General features: G+C 38.8%; 2 protein-coding genes across 2 annotated transcripts; one reads left to right on the top strand and one right to left on the bottom strand.

Annotated features, from left to right (window-relative positions):
• Positions 1 to 342: 342 nt before the first annotated feature.
• On the top strand, positions 343 to 4,873 carry grik6 (glutamate receptor, ionotropic, kainate 6; the record flags this gene model as incomplete). Its single annotated transcript, XM_079242071.1, has 9 exons — positions 343 to 406; positions 2,146 to 2,177; positions 2,291 to 2,470; positions 2,664 to 2,887; positions 3,062 to 3,159; positions 3,674 to 3,891; positions 3,976 to 4,195; positions 4,297 to 4,541; positions 4,775 to 4,873. 9 exons carry the CDS (start codon positions 343 to 345, stop codon positions 4,871 to 4,873), a joined length of 1,380 nt encoding a protein of 459 aa, XP_079098197.1.
• A 578-nt stretch (positions 4,874 to 5,451) lies between these two features.
• plch2b (phospholipase C, eta 2b) lies at positions 5,452 to 15,750 on the bottom strand (the record flags this gene model as incomplete). The annotated part of the gene is made up of 21 exons (XM_079242070.1): positions 5,452 to 5,471; positions 5,570 to 6,638; positions 6,714 to 6,793; positions 6,899 to 7,045; positions 7,152 to 7,236; positions 7,342 to 7,466; positions 7,548 to 7,655; positions 7,737 to 7,922; positions 8,003 to 8,091; positions 8,178 to 8,275; positions 8,358 to 8,441; positions 8,525 to 8,635; positions 8,756 to 8,927; positions 9,017 to 9,137; positions 9,234 to 9,437; positions 9,551 to 9,644; positions 10,155 to 10,325; positions 11,506 to 11,625; positions 11,726 to 11,994; positions 14,328 to 14,474; positions 15,399 to 15,750. 21 exons carry the CDS (start codon positions 15,748 to 15,750, stop codon positions 5,452 to 5,454), a joined length of 3,852 nt encoding a protein of 1,283 aa, XP_079098196.1.
• Between the last annotated feature and the right edge of the window lie 3,617 nt (positions 15,751 to 19,367).

The following is a 19,367-nucleotide window of genomic DNA, read 5'->3' as shown; positions in this document are numbered from 1 at the left end:
CCTTTTATATTTTCTGTATTTTATCTCCACCCACAAAGATGTCATTGGCTTCCTACTAACTCGAATGAATCTGAAAAACTTCCTCTCACAACTTACTGGGGTCTGTTTGCAGCTGATGTGCCAATCCAGCAGTCACTTCTTGGACTCTTTCTCAGGTAGTGAGAACATTTATTATGCATTATCCACATTGACTTTACATGTTTTAAGCTGTTTATTGTTTTTAATTGACTCAGCTGTTGCATTAAATGGCTTCAAGTGTTGTTAAATGCAATGTCATCCATCGCATGCACCATCAACAACTGTCTTCTTACAATTTGAAGGATGGAAATCAAGAGAAGCAAAATGCTGTTTGGGTTTTTTCTTCTGTCTTCTTGGATCTTCCTTGACATAAGAGTGTGTACTGCAGGTAAGAGAATTTTCTTATTTCAGGCTAGTACATAAGAGGCAATACTAGCAAGGTTGAACAGATTAGCGAGTGTGTATTGTTTCAGAAGACAGCTGGATAGACTGTATTTGAAAACCTTTTTGTAAAAACAAAGCATGTTTTCTTCTGGATGCTGATACTTCAAAGTTTGACCCGGTCAGTGCATTTTTCATTCAGCGTGGTGGCAGCTGGCTTTTTTTCCCTGCCAGATTCCTCATGTTTTCTCTGCAGGATTTGGTTGAATTTTCTCAGGCTTGACAAGACATAAATGCATGCCCTGTCAGCGGGGATGAATATCAAAGAGTAGCACCACATCCTGTCCAACTTTTGTGGAAAAAACAGAAAAGGAAGCAAGCCAACTGACAATCTTGAAAAAAAAATGGTAATAAATCAACTCCATTAAGTAAACAAAGACTCTGTGTTTCAGATTGGCCAAAAAGTGACAGGAGCTTGAAGAGCTCATATACGTGTCATCTTGTGAAAAGGAGGATCTGATGGTTGTCAGGATCACCCTGTGGTGATGGATCCCCAAGGGCTTGGCCTGAATTTAGGCTTTTGATACTCTTTGACTTCCCTCCCATTGCTCAGTGCCATGCTATTGAGACTCTTTGAATTAACTCTGCTCCAAATAGATTATGTGGTGCAAACTGATTTCAAGTAAGGAAGGGAAGTGGCGGGATGTCTAGGATACCGGAAACCCCTAGTGACCAGAAAGTCAAAACACAGACCCAAAATTTCACCTCAGATGCATCTTTGTGTCTAAATTAAATCTAAAGGTGGGCAGATTTAGCTAAATTTAGATGACAAGATGTGAAAATATCTAAGTGAAAAATTAACCAGCATTTATTTCACAATAATGTATTTCAATCCCTTACGGAGTCCTTTAATATTTTTTCATATATCCTGAAACAAGTGCTGTTGTCTGTGGCCAAATTTTTATGCATAACTGGAAAGTGTTAACCACAGATCACACACTGACTTCAAATAGGTTTTCAGATGATTTCTGTTCATTTAATGACTGAAATAAAACAGTAAATGATGTTTATAGAACTTACTGTGTGTTCCAACTTTTCTGCATCTTTTTGAGGAACTTATTTCTTTTTTTAGCTCTTCGTGGTGATATTTTAATGATCGCAGATAACAGATTTTTATATTTTTTCACACAGCATGAAACACTTCTTTTGTAATTTATATAAAAATAATTAGTAATGGCTTTTTTCTATGAAAACAGTTGATCAAGCATGTTTATGTAATCCCTGTCTTCATTGGTACAATAGTGAAATAACACAGTACCCCTGGTCTCGTGATGGTTTTAGGAAATGCAAATGGAGCTGAAGTGTGCAAAAACTGTCACAATCAGAGTTAATCATTCATGAACCAAAAATATACACTAATGCTGTTAGCAGATTTTGATTGGATGAATAAGTAAATAGAAAGACAGATATACAAGAAGAGGTAAATAAAAGTTTAGAATCACAAAAGTAGGTAGCATTCATCCTCTGGGGACCACGAACGTCTGCAGAAAACATAACAGTGACCCTTATTAAGACCGGGGGATATTAATCGACCTGTTTTCGCTCTAATCTCACAAAAAATTTGGCTAAGAAAACCATAAAGTTGTTTTGAAGGTGTTGTGTTTATGAAAAGCTTTGTTTACTCTTGATAAATTAAAGAATCTTACAATGCCTCACTTGTTCCTTCTTTTTCCTCCTCAGCATCAGTACAGCCAGAACTGAGAATCACAACAATAAAGGTAACTGTGCTGCATCATTTCTACTTCTACAAAAAAAAAAAAAAATACTCCAGTCATCAAATTTAAGTTGAAGCGCATTAAACTAATTACTTTTCCTGACTTTTCTCCTTAAGCAAGAACCATATACAATGTCGAAAGGTGTTCACCTGGAAGGATTTTGCATGGATCTGCTTTCTGAAGTGGCCAAGAAAGTGGGCTTTAAGTACAAAGTGCAGCTGGTGAAAGATGCTTCATATGGCAGACAGGATGAGATGGGAAACTGGAATGGGATGATTGGAGAGGTGGTGAGAGGGGTGAGCACATTAAGCATTACAGTCCCAGGGGTCAAAGGGTAGTAGACATTTCTGCAGAAGTGAATTGGTGTTCTTATTTTGACAGGAATATTGCAAGTTACAGTAAATTAATGTAAATGTAAAACCTTGCTACATGGTATATGGCATCAAATGTATGTTATACAAGCTAATTGTGGTAATGTATTCTCTGCAGGAGGCAGATCTTGCAATTGCTCCTCTGACTCTCACTGCAGCCCGGGAGAAAGCTGTGGGCATGACCAAACCCTTCATGCAGACGGGCATCAGTATCCTGCTGAGGAAGGACATCTCAGAAGGAGCTGGCTTCTTTGATTTTCTGACTCCCTTCTCTCTGGAAACCTGGATTGGCATACTCATTGCCTACATGGGGACTGCTGCATGCATCTTTGTTGTTACCCGGTTGGTTATGAGTCGTTTTGTTCCGTTTTACACCTGACATTAATGAGTCATTCTGATGCACACAGTCGTGATTATGAGAATGCATGTCTCTTGATATATATTCTGTATTTCTTGGCCACAGAATCCCATACACTGCCTTCTTCTAAATAATGAATATTTTCATGCAAAATACAGACTCAGCCCATGTGAGTGGAGTCAGCCTCAGAGTGAGCAAACCGGATTCAGTTTCCTCCACAGCCTGTGGTACACAGCCGGAGCTCTGACACTGCAAGGTGAACAGCAAAAACAACAGTGAACTTCCTAAATGGTCATAAACTGATGTATGCTTGTAGGTTTTCACTCTGTTTTACAGTAAAACCATTAGTTAGATATCCAATTTTTTCAGTTAATTAACAACAATAAATAACTTCAGCTTTAAACAGTATATTTCTCTCAAGCGTTTAACTGCATGTCAGCAAAGGGAAATTCTGATATGAGTAAAGTTTGTTGATGAACAGATAACAACCTTCACGATGGCACAATCAGGTCCATGTAAAGAGACCTGTTACTCATGATGAAGTGCTACTAGGGGGATAATTGATGACCTGCCAAGAAAATATATTAGTTGAGATATATAATTTACATGCATTATATAATCCAGTTATAACAAAGCAGAATTAGTGCGTTAGTTTATTGGCATTACCATTAAATTACTCAGTTTTAAGATTTATACAAGCAAAATCAAGATTTTATTATCCCTTGTAAATATAAACTTGCAGGTATATCTTGTGTTTCGGTGTATTTCAGGGGCCGGTCCTCATCCCAAAGCCCTTTCAGGGCGGGTCATCTGCTGCAGCTGGTGGATATTTTCTGTTGTCCTCTTGGCGTGCTATTTCTCAAACCTAAGTTCATCTAAAACTCCGGAGTCAAGTCACCTGATGGTGAAAGGGTTTGAGGACTTGGCTAATCAGGACATGATTGAATATGGCTGCTTGGCTGGTTCTTCCACCCTTGCTTTCTTCAAAGTTTGTGTTATTTAAGTATTTATCTACACTGATATTATTCAGTCGAAGCCTTTCTATTCTCTGATTGTTTTATCTGTCATTCAGAATTCAAACAACCCCGTGTACCGCAGAATCTACGAACACATGGAAAGGACTAAGAGTTTTGTGTCATCTATGGACGAGGGTGTTCAACGCGCAAAAGAGGGGAACTTTGCCTTCATTGGAGAGTCTGTTTCTCTGGACTTGGCAGTAGCACGTCACTGTGAGCTGGTCAGAGCACACGAGGTTGTTGGCATGAGGGGATACAGCATTGCTGCGGCCCTTGGTGAGGCTTCTTATCTTAAACTCTCATCTGAACATTAAAATATTTAGCTACATTAAAAATGATGAAACTCATATCTTGTTAAATGTTGAAATTTCCTCAAGATTCTCCAATCATAAAGAACCTCAGCGTGGCAATCCTTCAACTGAGCGAAGCAGGTGAGCTAGCTTACTTGAGAAGTAAATGGTGGGCAAGCAGCTGCATGGCAGACAAAGCCAAATCTTCAGCTGTGCAGCTGCACAGCCTCAAGGGGATGTTCCTGGTTCTGTCTCTGGGCCTCGGGCTGGGGACAGTTCTGGCTGTCCTGGAACTCACCTTCAAGAGTCGCAGAAATGCAGCAGAGCAGAGGGTATGTGCAATTTTGCATTTGGTTGGACATGCTGGAGTTTAAGTAGCCTGAGAGCAACAGGATTCCTTCACTGATTAAAGAATTAAAGATAAAAACAATCACATTCTTTCTGAAATAGATTCACAACTCACATAATAAATTGCTTGCATATCTAAACAGGAATGTGTCATATAAATTCTTCAGTGTAATAATTTCTAGTGTTTCATGGGTTGTTTGTGCTCGTCTTCCTTCAGAAGTCATGCTGCGCTGTGTTGACTGAGGAGCTGAGTCTGCGCTTGAGGAACACCAACTCAAATAAATCCCAGGAAAGTGAAGACAAAGAAAAACCCTAGATTTGATATTTTAACCATTAACTAGTTTAAAAATGTTTTTCTTTGAATTTTTTAGTTTAGTTTCTTTGAATTTGTTCTAATATTTCACAGAAATGTTTTACATGATATACCTCTTGTTCAAAGAAGAAACAAAATACATTTAAAATGTAAAAACTCACATTTTATTAAAATATATAATTTATTGTTTTTGACTCATGAACCCTAAATTTTAAATGAAAAATGAAACATTTAATTTTATAAAAGAAAAACAAAGCAACAACAACATGCTGATCCAAGTTTAAAACTAAAAACTTGACTGGCTAACGAAACTAATGTATTACATACTAATTTTTCTGTTTTCAACCATGCTATGAGCTCTTTTGTACAGCTGGCAGCAGCATTATCAGATTTAGAAAATTTCTTGTTAAAACTATGTCAAGTTTATAAAAATGTGATTTTGTAAACATTCCAACTGGACTAAAACATAAAATAAAATCAAACTGCTATCAGCCGATCTCCCTCCTGATCTTCATTCATCCTTTATTGAGACTTTGGGCTGTTTTTCTTCTTCTTTTCCAAAGGTTTTGGTATCTTTGGTGTCATGAATCTGAATTGTAATCTGATGAAGAAAACAAGAATAAAGGGAAAATCAGAAACCCCAGATTTGATACAGTTTGGAGCTTCTAACATTGCTGTTTTTTCTGTAATGGTACTCACCTTCCAGGAAAAGTGGGGATTTACAGCGGATCTCTCTCATCTTCTGGTCAAAAAGAGCCTTCATCTCCCTTTGCAGGGTACCGTCTTGTTGTTCTGCACCAACTGGCACACAGGAGGGCACAAACTCTAAGCTGTCAGTGCTGCCGCCACTGCTGCTGGATGTGCTGTCCGACAGACACAGACCGTTGGGTATGCGTCTCACAGGGTTAGTGTAGTTGCCATATTCCTGTGCTTGCTGTGGTTGCCAGGGGAAAGCAGGTTTTCGGTTTACCATTGGTGTGTGAGGAGAGGTAGCCTGTCTTCGAGGGCAACTACGTGAGCGGACCTTTGTTCGTATCAGGGTGGAAGGTGTAAGATGGGCAGGAGTTTCTAAGGTCCGTCTCACTCTTGGGGGCGATGATGGAGGGATAAGAGGGAAGTATTTGGCTTCAGGCTGAGACTGGGGGACTGAGTCAGTCTGACTCTGGGCTTCTGGTGGCGGCTCAGGTTCAGTGAAAACATCATTCTCTAGCGCTGCTTCTGGTGCTAACTCCTCAGGTGGTTCAGGCTGCTCGGTTTCACATCTCTTTCCAGTCGGCTGTTCAGCACAGTTTGCCTGCAGCGCCTCATTCTCCGAGTCTTTTTGATCAGGCTGATTTTGGCTTTCAGAAGCAGGACTCTCATGACAAGTGAGCTGGGAAGGGGTGTCAAGGTCAAAGCTTTCCTCTCTCACACATGGAGCCGGCCCACTGTGGTGGGAGTCAGTGGAGGACATCCGGCTGAAGAAACCTCTTCTTGTCTCTGGTGGTTCATGAATTTTAACTCTGTGAGCTCGTCTTACTGGCTCACTCATGGCCCCTTTGTGGATGGCAGCCTTGGCTGCAGGCCCTTGTGCCAAAGGAGACATTTCCCCATTTCGGCTGTCCTGAGAGATGGCGTCCAAATCCTTACGGAAGGGCAGACCACGTCCATCCTCTGAGGACAGCACAGAGAAGTCTATGGAAGGGTGTCTTTGATGGCCCTTCATATGCCTCTGTGCTGCTTTTTGGATGTGTTTCCTGGCTGCTTGCACCGCCTTTGTAGGTTTAATCTGTTTTACAAAGGAAACATTGTAAGAAACTTCATAAAGATTACATTTTATTCACTTCTTTTTGGCAACCCATACCTTTCCTGTTACATCATTGATGGCAACATGAACAAAGATGGATGACTCAGCCATTCCCTCCAAGTAGATGTGCCGATAACCTAAAAAAAAGGATCATGTGCAACAAGCATAGTATAACTGCTTTCCAACACCATCTAAAATCCAAGTACCCAAACTAGATCAGGAAAATGAACTATATGACCAACCTGGCATCATGCTGCTGAATGCTATAGTCCTCTGCCCAATGAAATCTCGTCCAATAGGATCGTGGTCCCACACCTGGAATCTTACAAGTGCGATCTGTGGCATCTGAATGTTGAAAACAAGCGTCTCTTCCCACATTGGATTAAAACCTGGAAGATGTGTACAGAAATGTAAAAAAAAAAAAAAGCTAACAAAACACTGGAGTTAACATGCTGTAACACGGCTTGAACTGCAAGATGGAGTTTCTTCACACACCGTTATCGTCCACTACTCTGGTCTGCTGCTTGGTGCAGTCAACAGGTAGACCAATAATCTCAACTTCAACAAAGGGATCGATTATCTGATGGCACAAAACATGGAAAAAAACAGAAAAAATAGTGATTAAAGTCTACATGGTTAATCAACAAGGCTTACATTTCCTCTGTACTTTATATTTTGCTTTTACCTCTCCTCTGTCCCCAAACATGGAGTCTTTAGGTTTTGGAAGTTGTTGTCCGCTAATGATTTTCAGAACCAGCTGAGTCTTTCTGTGTCCTGGCAGAGGATCCTCCGCCATGGGATTAAAGGCAGCTGAGAAGAAGCATGTGCGTTTACTTTGGTTGCATAAAAAAACCCCACTGAGATTCATTCAGGAATCTGGCCTTTTCATACCTTTGCACATATACTTTGGCTTCAGAATATATCCACAGTTTCCATTGCTCAAAAACTTGGCTCTGTACAGTTCAAGCATGTGACCTTCTGTCTGATAATTCATTGCAACTAAAAAGAAATGATGACATGTAAATGAAAAGTTTAGGGTAATATAAGGCAACGTTTTAGTGCATCTGACAATTTTCTCACCCATATGGCATCCTGCATTCCAATATGTCTGTGGGTTGAAGTTGCTTGAGTCAACTCTGTAGTTAGATGGATAAACTCTCAGAAGCTGGCGCTGGTTGAAACGCACCAGCTCGCCAGGTTTTAGCTGTAAGATCTGGTTCATGACAGTTTCATTTAGGGATGACACCTGCCAACTGGTCGCAAATCCTGCCAGACAGAAAACCACGCTAATATGAAGCATCCCAATAAGTAATGGGATGTTTTTAATAGAAAATATTCATATTTACCTTGTGTTTCAATGTCATGTACATGAACAGATTTTGTGTACTTGACCAAGTCAGAAAGAGCTCTGGAGAGTCTCATTGTTTTCCTTTTTCTGAAGGGAGAGTTGTAGATGAACAAAAGTGACCCCAGACACTGGGAATTTTGTGATAAGATGCTCAGTTTAAAGACGGGTCTTACTTGGGGTGGTAAACAATCTGTGTCCTCTCACGGCTGCTGCTATAGTCTGATTCACCATCAGATACAGCCTTGTTTTTCACATGTATTTTCTTTTTTCTCTGAAGAAAAGAAAAAACAGAACTAAGATTTTGCATGTAAAATTTGTATTACGATCATTTTAAATTGTAGCATGTGGCTGACCTTCCTCTTAAAGCTCCTCATGATTGATCTGCCAAAGTGTCTCTTCTTTTTGGGCTGGCTACTTGGTGCAATGTTATTCCCATCCTGAAACAGTCCAAGTTTATCTTTACTTGTTTCTGTTCATCTATTTATCCATGCAAACATACTATTTTCAAGGATTTATTAACCTGTGAGTTATTCTCATCATTGTTATCCTCCTCTTCCTCATCCCCAGTGTCTTCATCAGACACATCACCCTCCTCTGCATCAGAATCGAGGTTTGCTGGTAGCTTCTTTCCCTTATAACCAAGAATTCATTTTGAAATGTGAGGTTTCTCAGTTATTGCAGCTCATCTATTACCATCTGCTGCAATTGTCTGCGCCGAACATTACATCGCTGTAGATGAAAACAACCATACCTTGACTAAAACTTTCCCTTTCAAGATCTCAGGGGAAGGCAGCTTCTTGCATTCCTGCATGTTGACACCGGTCAGATCCAGTTTGTCCTGCAGCACCTCTCTCAGATACTCAGCCATCTTTTTCTGCTGAGGCACGGTGCAGTGGTTCTCGATGGACAAGATCACTGGGTACCTGCGAGTGAAGCAGCGTGACATACTCATGCTTTTAAGGACGACAGCTAAACAAAACATTCATCAGTATGAGAGCACAGAAACACTAACTGTGATTTTGTGAAGGCATATTTGTTAATTGTTTCAATGACATCTTTGAAGAGAATTTTGGATGTCAGGGTGTAGCCATGATGGATAATGGGTTCTCCATCCGGTCCATCCCAGCAGTCCACTGAGAGAGAGGAAAGAGTGAAAGAGGTGAACTTGTTTGCAATGCAATGAAATAACAGTGAAAACTGCTGAGGTTATGCTTTTTCCAGGCTCTCACCCTCCACACAGCGACAGCCTGCCTGCAGAACATAGGCGTACATTTCCACCCTCGACTGAGAGAGCAGCTGGTCTCCTGTCAGGTAGGTGTTGTGTGAGGTGGCGATGAAGTAGTTACTGAGAGGCTGTGTCATGTCCTGGTTGACATGATTATGCTCTGGGTTGAAGATATCACCAGCTGGACTTCGCATGAAGTTGGTGAAACCTAAAGGAGCAACGTTTCATATCAGTTGTTTTGTTTAGACCTTGATGTTTTGTTCAGCTGATGTTATGCTAATGATTGAGGTTAATCATGCATAATTAGCAATGTGGACATACCATCGATGCCCAGTACCATACGCTGGAGGTTCACAGGACATGGTTCAAATCTGGCCACAATGTCAACTAGATGCTCCCTGGTCAGACCTCGCATCTGTAAGTTAAACAAACTCTGGGGCTGACATCTTCTGGATGCAAAATGCTTCAGTGTTTCAGCAGCTAATTGGCTTTTGGGTAAACTACAGATGCAGTAAATTTTAGCAAAAACAATCAATCTACTTTTTCGACTTTAAACCTACTTTCACATTATCAAATGAAGTTTTCTCTCATCACTTTTTTAGCTGATGGTGAAATATTGCACAGCATTTAGCTAGATGACAGTGATAACCTGCAAATTTACTGACATTACCAAATTTTTAAATAATGAAATGTCAGGATGAGATCATCTTAGAAAGCCTTACAACACTATCAACATCAAATGAAAGACTAAATACAAAAACAATGTTAAGACTGAATATATTGACTAAAGCTGTTAAGCTGAACAGTTGTATTGACCAAAAACAGGAACTAAAAAGTGTAATTTTAAAAAAAAAAATGTTGAGCATAACAACACATACTATGAAAATGACAGTAGAGCAACATAATTCTTCTGACTCATTCACACCTTCTGTTCATTTTCCAGAAAGCGAGCAAGGTTGTGTAGATCCATTACTTCTTTCTGGTTGCTGTAGGAGATCATAATCAGGTAGAGGTCTCTGCGGGTGGAAATCATCTTGTAGAAGGAACAGAATTCATCAAAGCCCAGAGAGCCTTGTATTTCATCCGTGTCTGCTTCCTGCAGATAGTGACAAAACTCTCTTATGAGCCAGGGAAAGTTTCTCAGCCAGAGTTAGTTTAGATAACCACACAGCACAGGAAAGAAACAGTCAGTCACATGAAGAAAATCTCACAATCGAAACACAGCTGGCTCATGGAAAATACTCATCAGGGGAGAGTGAGCTCCACACATCCTGAAGACCCTTCTGTTTTGCTCTGCCAGGATACATACCAGTACATATCTGCAATCTTGATCTCTCCACATTTCTAACTAGTATGATGGGGAAATCACAGAGAAAAAGACACTAGTAAAAAGTTAAGGCCTTTGCAGCCCTCAATCAGTTTTGTACTCTCAATTTGACACTTTTCTGATATTTGTTTTGCTAATAAAGAACATTAATTGGAAAAGGTTGGCCTGCTCCCAAGCTTGTAAAACGATGCAGTGTACAGTTGTGCTCGAGTGTATTGCCACTACACATCCTCCCATTAAGTAAGGAAAAAACAGCAGTCACTGAAATGAGTTGAAATTGAAAAATTAAAAAAAAGAAAAAAGAAAAATTAAATTAAATTAAATTAAATTAAATTAAATTAAATTAAATTAAATTAAATTAAATTAAATTAAATTAAATTCCTCACATTGCTTTTGAATTGTGGTGAAACAAAGATATTTTTTAAAAAAAATCATGACTAATGACTAACTAATATTTTGCTGGACAACCCTTTGAGGCAGTCAGTGCAATCAGATGTTTTCTGTAACTCAGTCAGACTTCTTCACCTATGGCAGGTATTCTGACCCACTTTTCATCAGCAATGTGCTTTAAAGTGTCAGTTCAAAAGTAATGACTTCTCAATAAATTATAGCTGAAAATGTTTTAATTTTTTTTTTATTTTCAGCTTGAATAACTACTGAAAATTCAGCCTTGTCTTGAATGGGAGGGTCTAATGCACTTCAGCTCATGCATGACTTTACATAAAATATGCATCCAAAAAAAAAAATAAATAAACATGCTCATCATGCAAATGTTTGGATGTTGATATTTTAGTGCATTGCATCACCCATGAATTTAAAGCTAGTTTAGTTCTTTCTATATCAAGTTGGCCTCATCTTCTGAATGAATTCTCCGACCATGCAACATATTAGCAGTACTGATAGTAAGCAATATGCACATAAAAGCAGATTAACAAAAATAAGGTCTTACTTGAAACATCTGCCTGACTTTCTCCTTGGGTAAATTCACATTGAGTTTGTGGAGCAGTTGGTGAACCTCTCCAATGCTCAGGGTGCCATCTCCATTCTTGTCTGCCTCAGAGAAAGTCTGCTGTAACCATGTGCAACTTCTGTCAAGGCTGAATCACAGATCAAAATGTAAATGTTCCCCTAATAACAGTTAATCATATTGTCCTTTGATGATGGAGCACATGAGAGTGTCTGCATAAAGGATATTGATCACGGGTGCGCTGCCTGCGGGCCAAACTGTCTTCATCACTTATACCAGCCATGAGATATTTCAGGCCAGTGATCCAGGTACGAGCTTCCTCTGCATTGGTGGATACCAGGTCCAGGGACTTCACACGCTCGCCATAGTAAATACTAAAGCAGCAGTTCGGATCAAAACGGTTGTCTGCATAACGCCTGAAAATCTCTGACTTTTTTCCCTCACAGACCTCATGGATGGAGTCAATGGATACTGAAACGAGAGAAGAAGATGGGCATTTTGAAAAGGGTTTTGTTTGGATGACACTATAGTCTGACTTGATTGTTGTTGAATTGAGATAATTATGCTCCTTATATATATATAAATATATATATGAATATATATATACATGTATATATATAATTTTACATTTCAGATGGCCTTAAATTTTATTGTTATACTTTCCCCAGTTCTCTATCTCAATCTAATAAGCCTGATATCCAGACAGTAGAAGCACATGTGCTTAACACAGACTTCTTTCGGCTCTGCTACAGTTCAGCTACCGCACTGGCAAATGGTATGTGAACCATCCATCAAAATAAATGTGGATCATGCATAAACTAATACTCCTATCTGCACTGCCTGGCAAAAAAAAAAAGAAGAAAAAGTTGCCACTAAAAACACACGTAATAATATTTTGTTGGTTACTTTTTAGTTTTTATGGTAAAATTCAATGTGGCATTGTTTCAAGGACATTCTGCAATATCATTAGATTTATTTCTGTCTAGAGATGCATTCATTTTCCCCTAAGATCTTGCATTGATGATAGCAGAGTCCCAAAGATTCTGGATGAGGCTCATGTGTGTGAAAATCCTCCCTGAACCACTCTTTTACAATTTGAGCCCAATGAATCCTAGTATTAACATCTTGAAATATGCTTGTGCCATTGGGGTAATAACTTGGTAATTTAGTACATTCATGTAGCCAGCTGACTTCATTCTTTGAGCACATAATGTTGCTGAACTTTAGACCCGACCAACTGCAACAACCCCAGTTCATAGACCGCCCCCACAGGCTTTTACAGAAATGGGTGCACCACTTCATCTGCCTCTTTTCTTTACTCCAATGCACACAACACTGTGGAACTGGGTGAATCTGGACTCATCACACCACATGGCCTTCTTCCATTGCTTCAGAGTGCAATCTTTATGCTCCCTAACAAACTGAGGCCCTTTTCTCCAGTTAGCTTCACCAATGAGGTTACACAGCTGTTCAGTTCTAATCCACTGAGTTTCCTTCGCATTGTGTGGAAATGTTCTTACTTTCACTGTTAACTTTCTGTCACTTTTCTTTGAATTGATTTCACCAAACATTTCAGTGATCGCTGACTAGCATTCAGGACTGTTTTCCTACCCTGTTTCTTCCTGAAAGACGATGGTTCCTCCTATCCTCCACTATCCTCCAAGAAAGTTTTTAACCCGATTTTAGTCACTTCAGCAATCTCCTCAGATGTTTTCTCTGCTTGATGGATGCCCATGATTTGACCTTTCTGAAACAGACTAGCATCTTTTCTACGATTTGTCTCTCCAAATTATTGTTTATGAGATGAGAAGATAGTCTTTGCTTCATGTGGCGGGAAATGTTTTGATACCAGCTGGAAGGGGGGGGGGGGGGGGGGGGTACCTTAGCCTTTACAGTATTTATACCAGTTCATTGATCGTCATTCTTCCATTTTACAGTGTGAACTTTTGTTAGCCTTCAAATGCCACAATAGTTTTAGGACAGTTATGAAAAATAACTAAATATCCCCACTTGAGTTTGCAACATGACATGACACTCATTGAGAATTACAAACAAAGGTGAGTGTATGATGCAAGGGTTAAAATCTAACCCAGTGGTTCCCAAATTTTTTCCCCCTTTCATCAACGACAACAATGTCAAGCCCCGCCGTCCCGTCACATGAACCAAGGAAATATACCAAGAGATGCGTCATTATTTTAGTGACTGTATTGTAGTTAAAACCATGTCAGTGTCAGTATTATGATCCATTCTTCTGATTTAGTGTGAAATGTTTTAAACCAGGAATCTCTTCAAACTACTTCAGGTGAGCCGAGGTTTCAATGAGATGGATGCTGCTTTAGTATAACAACTCTGCTGGATATGATAGTTTATTTTATGGTTTATTTCTAAAGTAACCTACAGGATTTTCTTTGTATTTAGAATGAAAAGTCTACAGGTGGTGTTTTAACTTGTTTGGCTTCATACTTCATAATATTAGAATATAATATTTTGATACATGCTAAAGACTGTGGTCTCTTCGTTACCCATAATTAATTACTATTACTTGACTGTTACCTGGTCAAGCAGGAGCAGATATACTGCATCATATTTTCTTCTCTCTTTTTAGTACTTGAAGTCTATTTTGTTGATTTATCATCATTCATCATTGGTATTTTTACAAATTTGTTTAGTGCCAAAACTCCAAAGTTTTATTTAGCCTTGCTGTGATAACCCTGGGCCCAACAGTTTGGGAACCAGTAATCTAACCTAAGATAAATACATCATTACATATTATATTATGTCATTATAAAGGGGTTATCATTTACTTTTAGCTCTGTCGTGCTTCCTGGAAGGCCGCCACCGGATGCAGGACTTGTGCTCATCCAGGTAAAAGAAGCGAACCAGTCCCTTCTTCTTCCCCTTCAGTTTGGTCATCTGTGTGCCAGTCTGCATGGTGCACATACACCTCTCCACTTCAGAGGACACATGGAGAAAAACCAATTGTTAGAAGTCAAATGTATTTCCTTCTATTAGTCAACCTTCCATCATGACATATGATGACCATTTACTGTAAAAACTCATGCAATGTTTGCGAAAAAAAATCTTTCTTTAAAGTAGATTTGTTTGAGATTTTAAACAAAAATGAATAATAAGCAGCACCATTGCACAGTCACATTGTCATAATTACATTATTCTGTCATGGTATTTTAGTTTTGGGTGGAAATACATTACAGAAACTCCAGGAAGATTCATAAACAAGTCGCCAGAATAACAGGTTTACCATCAAGCACTTTCCTATATGATTGTATGCGGCTTTGTGTGGATTTAAGTGGCTTTTCGTGTGTTATTAACATCAAACATTGACAAGGACAATTTAAATGACCTTAAACTGGTTATTGAATCACTAAAATGAACTTTATTGGCTGCTGTGAGGTGGATTTTGTTGTCTTGAGTTTTCTTCAAGAGAATTTCTTTGGGAAATTATTCATGCACCACATTTACAACATTCTGGAAAAGCATAAGAATAAACATGACCCTTGTAGCATTCTGACAATTTCTGTGTTATTGTTTTGTGTGCTGTGAGCAGGTAACCTTTGTTTTTAATCTGAAGCTCAGATACATGTGACGCAACCTGGCACATCATTCAGGCTAATCCTAAAGGATTGTCTAGTGTCCATATGCCCATTATCTACTTCTGTGTTTCCCTGCTCTGTTGTATGTGCAACTGCCAGAAAACCAGAAAACAATTGTTCAAAATATGCCATTAATGCCATACAAGACTATTAGGAACAATTAAAAGAATTCTTTCTTGAATCGCATATTTTGTTGATATTTTACAATAATTTGAGTGATCAAAGGCAAAACTCACTGTTTTGTGTGCATAGTGTGGGTCTTACCTATCTGACCCAGTCTCCATTTAGGTTGTGCAACCACGCTGCCACCAATCCAGAAAAACTCCTCTGCAAGTCTGGATACAGATGCTTTCTGCCAGAGTTTTGGTGAACTCATGATTGAATGGGTGGATGAATTCAGGGGGCTCGAGGTCTGCTTGGCCTGATGGTGGGAATGTTTGGCAAGTGAGGGGGAGAACCTTCCCGATGACAGCGATCCCAAAGACTGAAAAGTGGTCTTCTTAGGTGACAGAGAAGACAGTGGAGGACTCCCACTCAGCCCTGAAGACTGTGGTGCCATCTCTTGCCTGATGTTCATCCCTGAACTGTACATGTGGTTCCACCTTTCCTGTCCCATTCACACCACCTGAACTCACCGTCCTCCTCTCTCCTCAGAAAGCTTCCCTCCGTATCATCATATCCGTCTCTTCCCATTAAAGTCCATCCAAAAGGGATAAGGGAACAGTATTCCCATCATGAATGTTCATTCTCTTTGGGCTTGCATTCAGTAATCCAGTTTTGCGGCTATATTTTCTTCTTTAATTATTTTTTTCTGCATGCAGAGAAGGCTTAAAGAGGAAGTGTGCAACTTGTGTGAGTCAGTAAGTCTTCCTCTAGCTGTAATCCTACAGTGAGGCTTCAGTGTTGCTTTCATGGAGGGATTTTCATTCAGCCAGTAAGCTTCTGAGAAGACGAACTGGGATAGGAGGGTAGCAAATGGTAATTTTACTGTATGTGTTGGAGTCATGACTACAACAAAATATCAGAACTAAGGCAGATTTGATAAACTGTCTCAATGACCAAGCTTCATGGAGTTTAGGTTAGAGGGATTTTGCTGTAAATAATCATTAAGTGTCCTCTGTTCAGCTGCATGCCATGATTTCCCCCTAGAGGCAAGAGTGTGAAACACACTGTGCTTGTTTTCCTACATTGGGATGCCCAAGTTGAGTCCTCAAGGTCTGTCATCCTGCAGCTTTTAGATGCAACCCTTGTCCAACACACCTGAATCAAAGGAATGGCTTGTTACCAGGCCTTTGCAGAACTAAATGACACACAGAAGAGGAAATTCAGCTATTTGATTCAGGTGTGTTGGAGCAGGGATGTAGGCTATCTAAAAGTTGCAGGATGGCAGAGCTCAAGGATGGGACTTTGGCACCCCTAACCTACTTCATTTTGGGGAGATTGAGTAATGTTTTAAATATACATGAGATTAAGTTGGTATTAAGTTTTGCTGCACTGGTTAGGATGTCTAACCTTCATCAACAGTGGTACAGGTAATATTACATTCTTTATGTATTCTATTTTGTCTGCCTCCTGTCAGAGGTGACATTTCTAAGGAAATGAAGGATACCTTCACAGAAGGGTGTATATATAATCTTTGTCTCAAAAGAGAGCTGAGGCATGTCATATCCCTACAGAAAGTCAAAATTAAGATTTATGTTACCATGTCAGAGTAAAGTCCCCTGAAAAACAGTAGAAGATGTGAATTGTTATCTCTTCCCAAAAGGAAACTACATTACTCTGAAAACATTTGAAAACCAGATAATAGAACTCCAATTAAACCAAATGTTGTACGATTGTGTTTTAAGAGAATCTTTGCAAAAGTAGAAGCTAGAAAAAGTGATCCAGAAAAGTTTTATAGTCTTTTTTTTTTTTTTTTTAAAAGCAGACAGACATAAATATCTACGGAACGCATTGGCCTATTTTAACTATCAACACCTCTATCAACAGATTTTTTTAAAAATGATTTATGCACCAAATTTACAAAATTCTGTAAAAGCATGAGAATACATATAACTCTTGTCACAATAAGATAATTGCCATTGCCAACAATTGTTATTGTTTGCTGTGAGAAGATAACCTTTGTTTTTTTTACAAACACAATGAGGATCCAGAGAGCAGTGAACCCCAGGACTATTTCATAGAAGGACTGAATACTTCACTGTTAACCTCCCTTCATCTTCAGCAATCAGGATCTTTATGATTCATTTCAAACAAAGGCAGAGCCATAGAAGAACACAGTAGCAGGGTTTGTTGTTGAGGTGGTATAAAGCTTTTGACCACAGGACAGAAAATGTGAAAACATGCTGTGTCATTTTGAGATTTTCCTTTACTCAAAGTGACGAGACATATGTTTGTGATCATCTGCGTCTTTGCTTTCATGTGAAACTTATCTGTGTGGTTTGCTTGAAGTGGAAAATTAGCATAAGCTCTAAATTGAATGGTATTCTTCTTCTTTTTTTTTTTTTAATCACTCACTGCAAAAATGACTTTTGAAGTTTTAGTTGTAGAACTCAATATTCTGTGGTTTCTTAAGCATCAGCCAAAATGCTCCAAAACGCTGGGAGTAGGAGACTTTCTGCTATAACAATGTTTGGCGGCCAATGAGTTAAAATATTAGCTCAAAATTAATCTGATTGTAGCAGGAGCACTGTGTAGAATTTCAACAACAGTCTGTAAACATCCGCGACCTGATGAGATCAGGTGATGTGAGAGGAATATTGTCCCATGCTTGTCTGATACGGGATACCACCTGATCAGCACTGTGTTATAATTTAGAGTTGTCTTGCAGAAATATGGATGGCCTTTCCTGAGACATAACAGACAGCCCCGGAGCATTTGTTGCTCTGAAAGCTACACCTTTAAACATCGATGGCGCCTTTCCAGAAGTACAAACTCTCAGTTCAGTCTCTCTTTAGGACTCTAGTCCTTTTTTTGTGCTTTATGTTTTGCTGGTATTCCTTGCAAATGAGATGCTCCATCACATCTCAGGGGGTTTTCCAGAAATAATTTACCGAATTTTATTCTTTGGATTTCCACTCGGCATGAGACTGCTTTAGTGTGCTATGGTTTTTTTTATTTGCTTGTTTTAATCTGATTAGTATTTAAATTTGTTTATCCGTTTTTAAACAGTTAAAAAAAAATTACAATATTCAATACAATATTGCCAGTATTTCTCGGTTCAATAGTTAAACAGACTTTATCCTCTTGGTTTGTGATTGTACATTCTTTTTTACATTTCTGTCAATACTAAATCTATCTGGACTAATCGACTAGGATCCCCACCAGAGCTACAGAGACATCCACATGCAGAAATATTCAAAATACACAGAAACTCGGTTGAATGTTTAGATTTTAATGGTTATAATACAAGTTTCCTGAAGGAAAAAGGAAAACATTGAAACAAGAGGCAAGTGAAAACCCACTTCCAGACCAAAACTACAACAGCATCAGCTAATAAAAACGGATATTGCTATTACACTGTACCCAACAAATACTGAGCACGGGTATCATAATAAGACATAAAAGTGTTTTTGTTGTCTAAAATATATGACAGCACCCAAAAGGTTCAAACCATGAGAAGATGTTATTTACTACTCTATCTGAAAAGGGAGCTGGAAGTGCAGAGAATTATAATCCATTTGTCAGTTTTGGTCTGAGGTGTAATATATGCTCTATAATTCATTACATAATAAAGATCTTTTATAAAGGGAGAGATTAGAATATTCTGTTGGTGTCAACCTACAAAAAACACTGACTGTTTAAACCATTAAGTCCATCTGCTCTGGTAAATGCCCTGTAATTGCAGAGATATTCAGGGATCAGCAACAAAAAAAATTACAGTTTTGCAAACCCAAATAAGAGTTTTTTTTTTTTTTTGGTTTCAAGTAAAAGCAAAAATAGTATTCATAATCAATTTGAGTCTGGAGCAAGCAAACATACCATACCAACAAAAAAAAAAATCTTATTTACAATATTATTGTATTTACATTGGAGGAAACTGAGGGAAGGTGGATTTAATTTCAAAGTTCACTTTCATTTCTGATTTGAAAAAATGTAACAGGGAGTACTACAATGCACAAAGCAAGGTTCTTTCTTTTAAAAAGTGCAATTACTTCTCTCAAAGTAAAAAAATATATCCATATTTCATATATATGTAGAAATGTTGTTCATACAAACAGCAACTGTTCATTT

This window comes from Telmatherina bonti, assembly GCF_933228915.1.
Source record: "Telmatherina bonti genome assembly, chromosome: 6".
In the NCBI taxonomy this organism is placed as follows: domain Eukaryota; kingdom Metazoa; phylum Chordata; class Actinopteri; order Atheriniformes; family Telmatherinidae; genus Telmatherina; species Telmatherina bonti.
The sequence above is the reverse complement of the archived record's forward strand: the minus strand, read 5'-3'. Positions and strand labels throughout refer to the sequence as shown.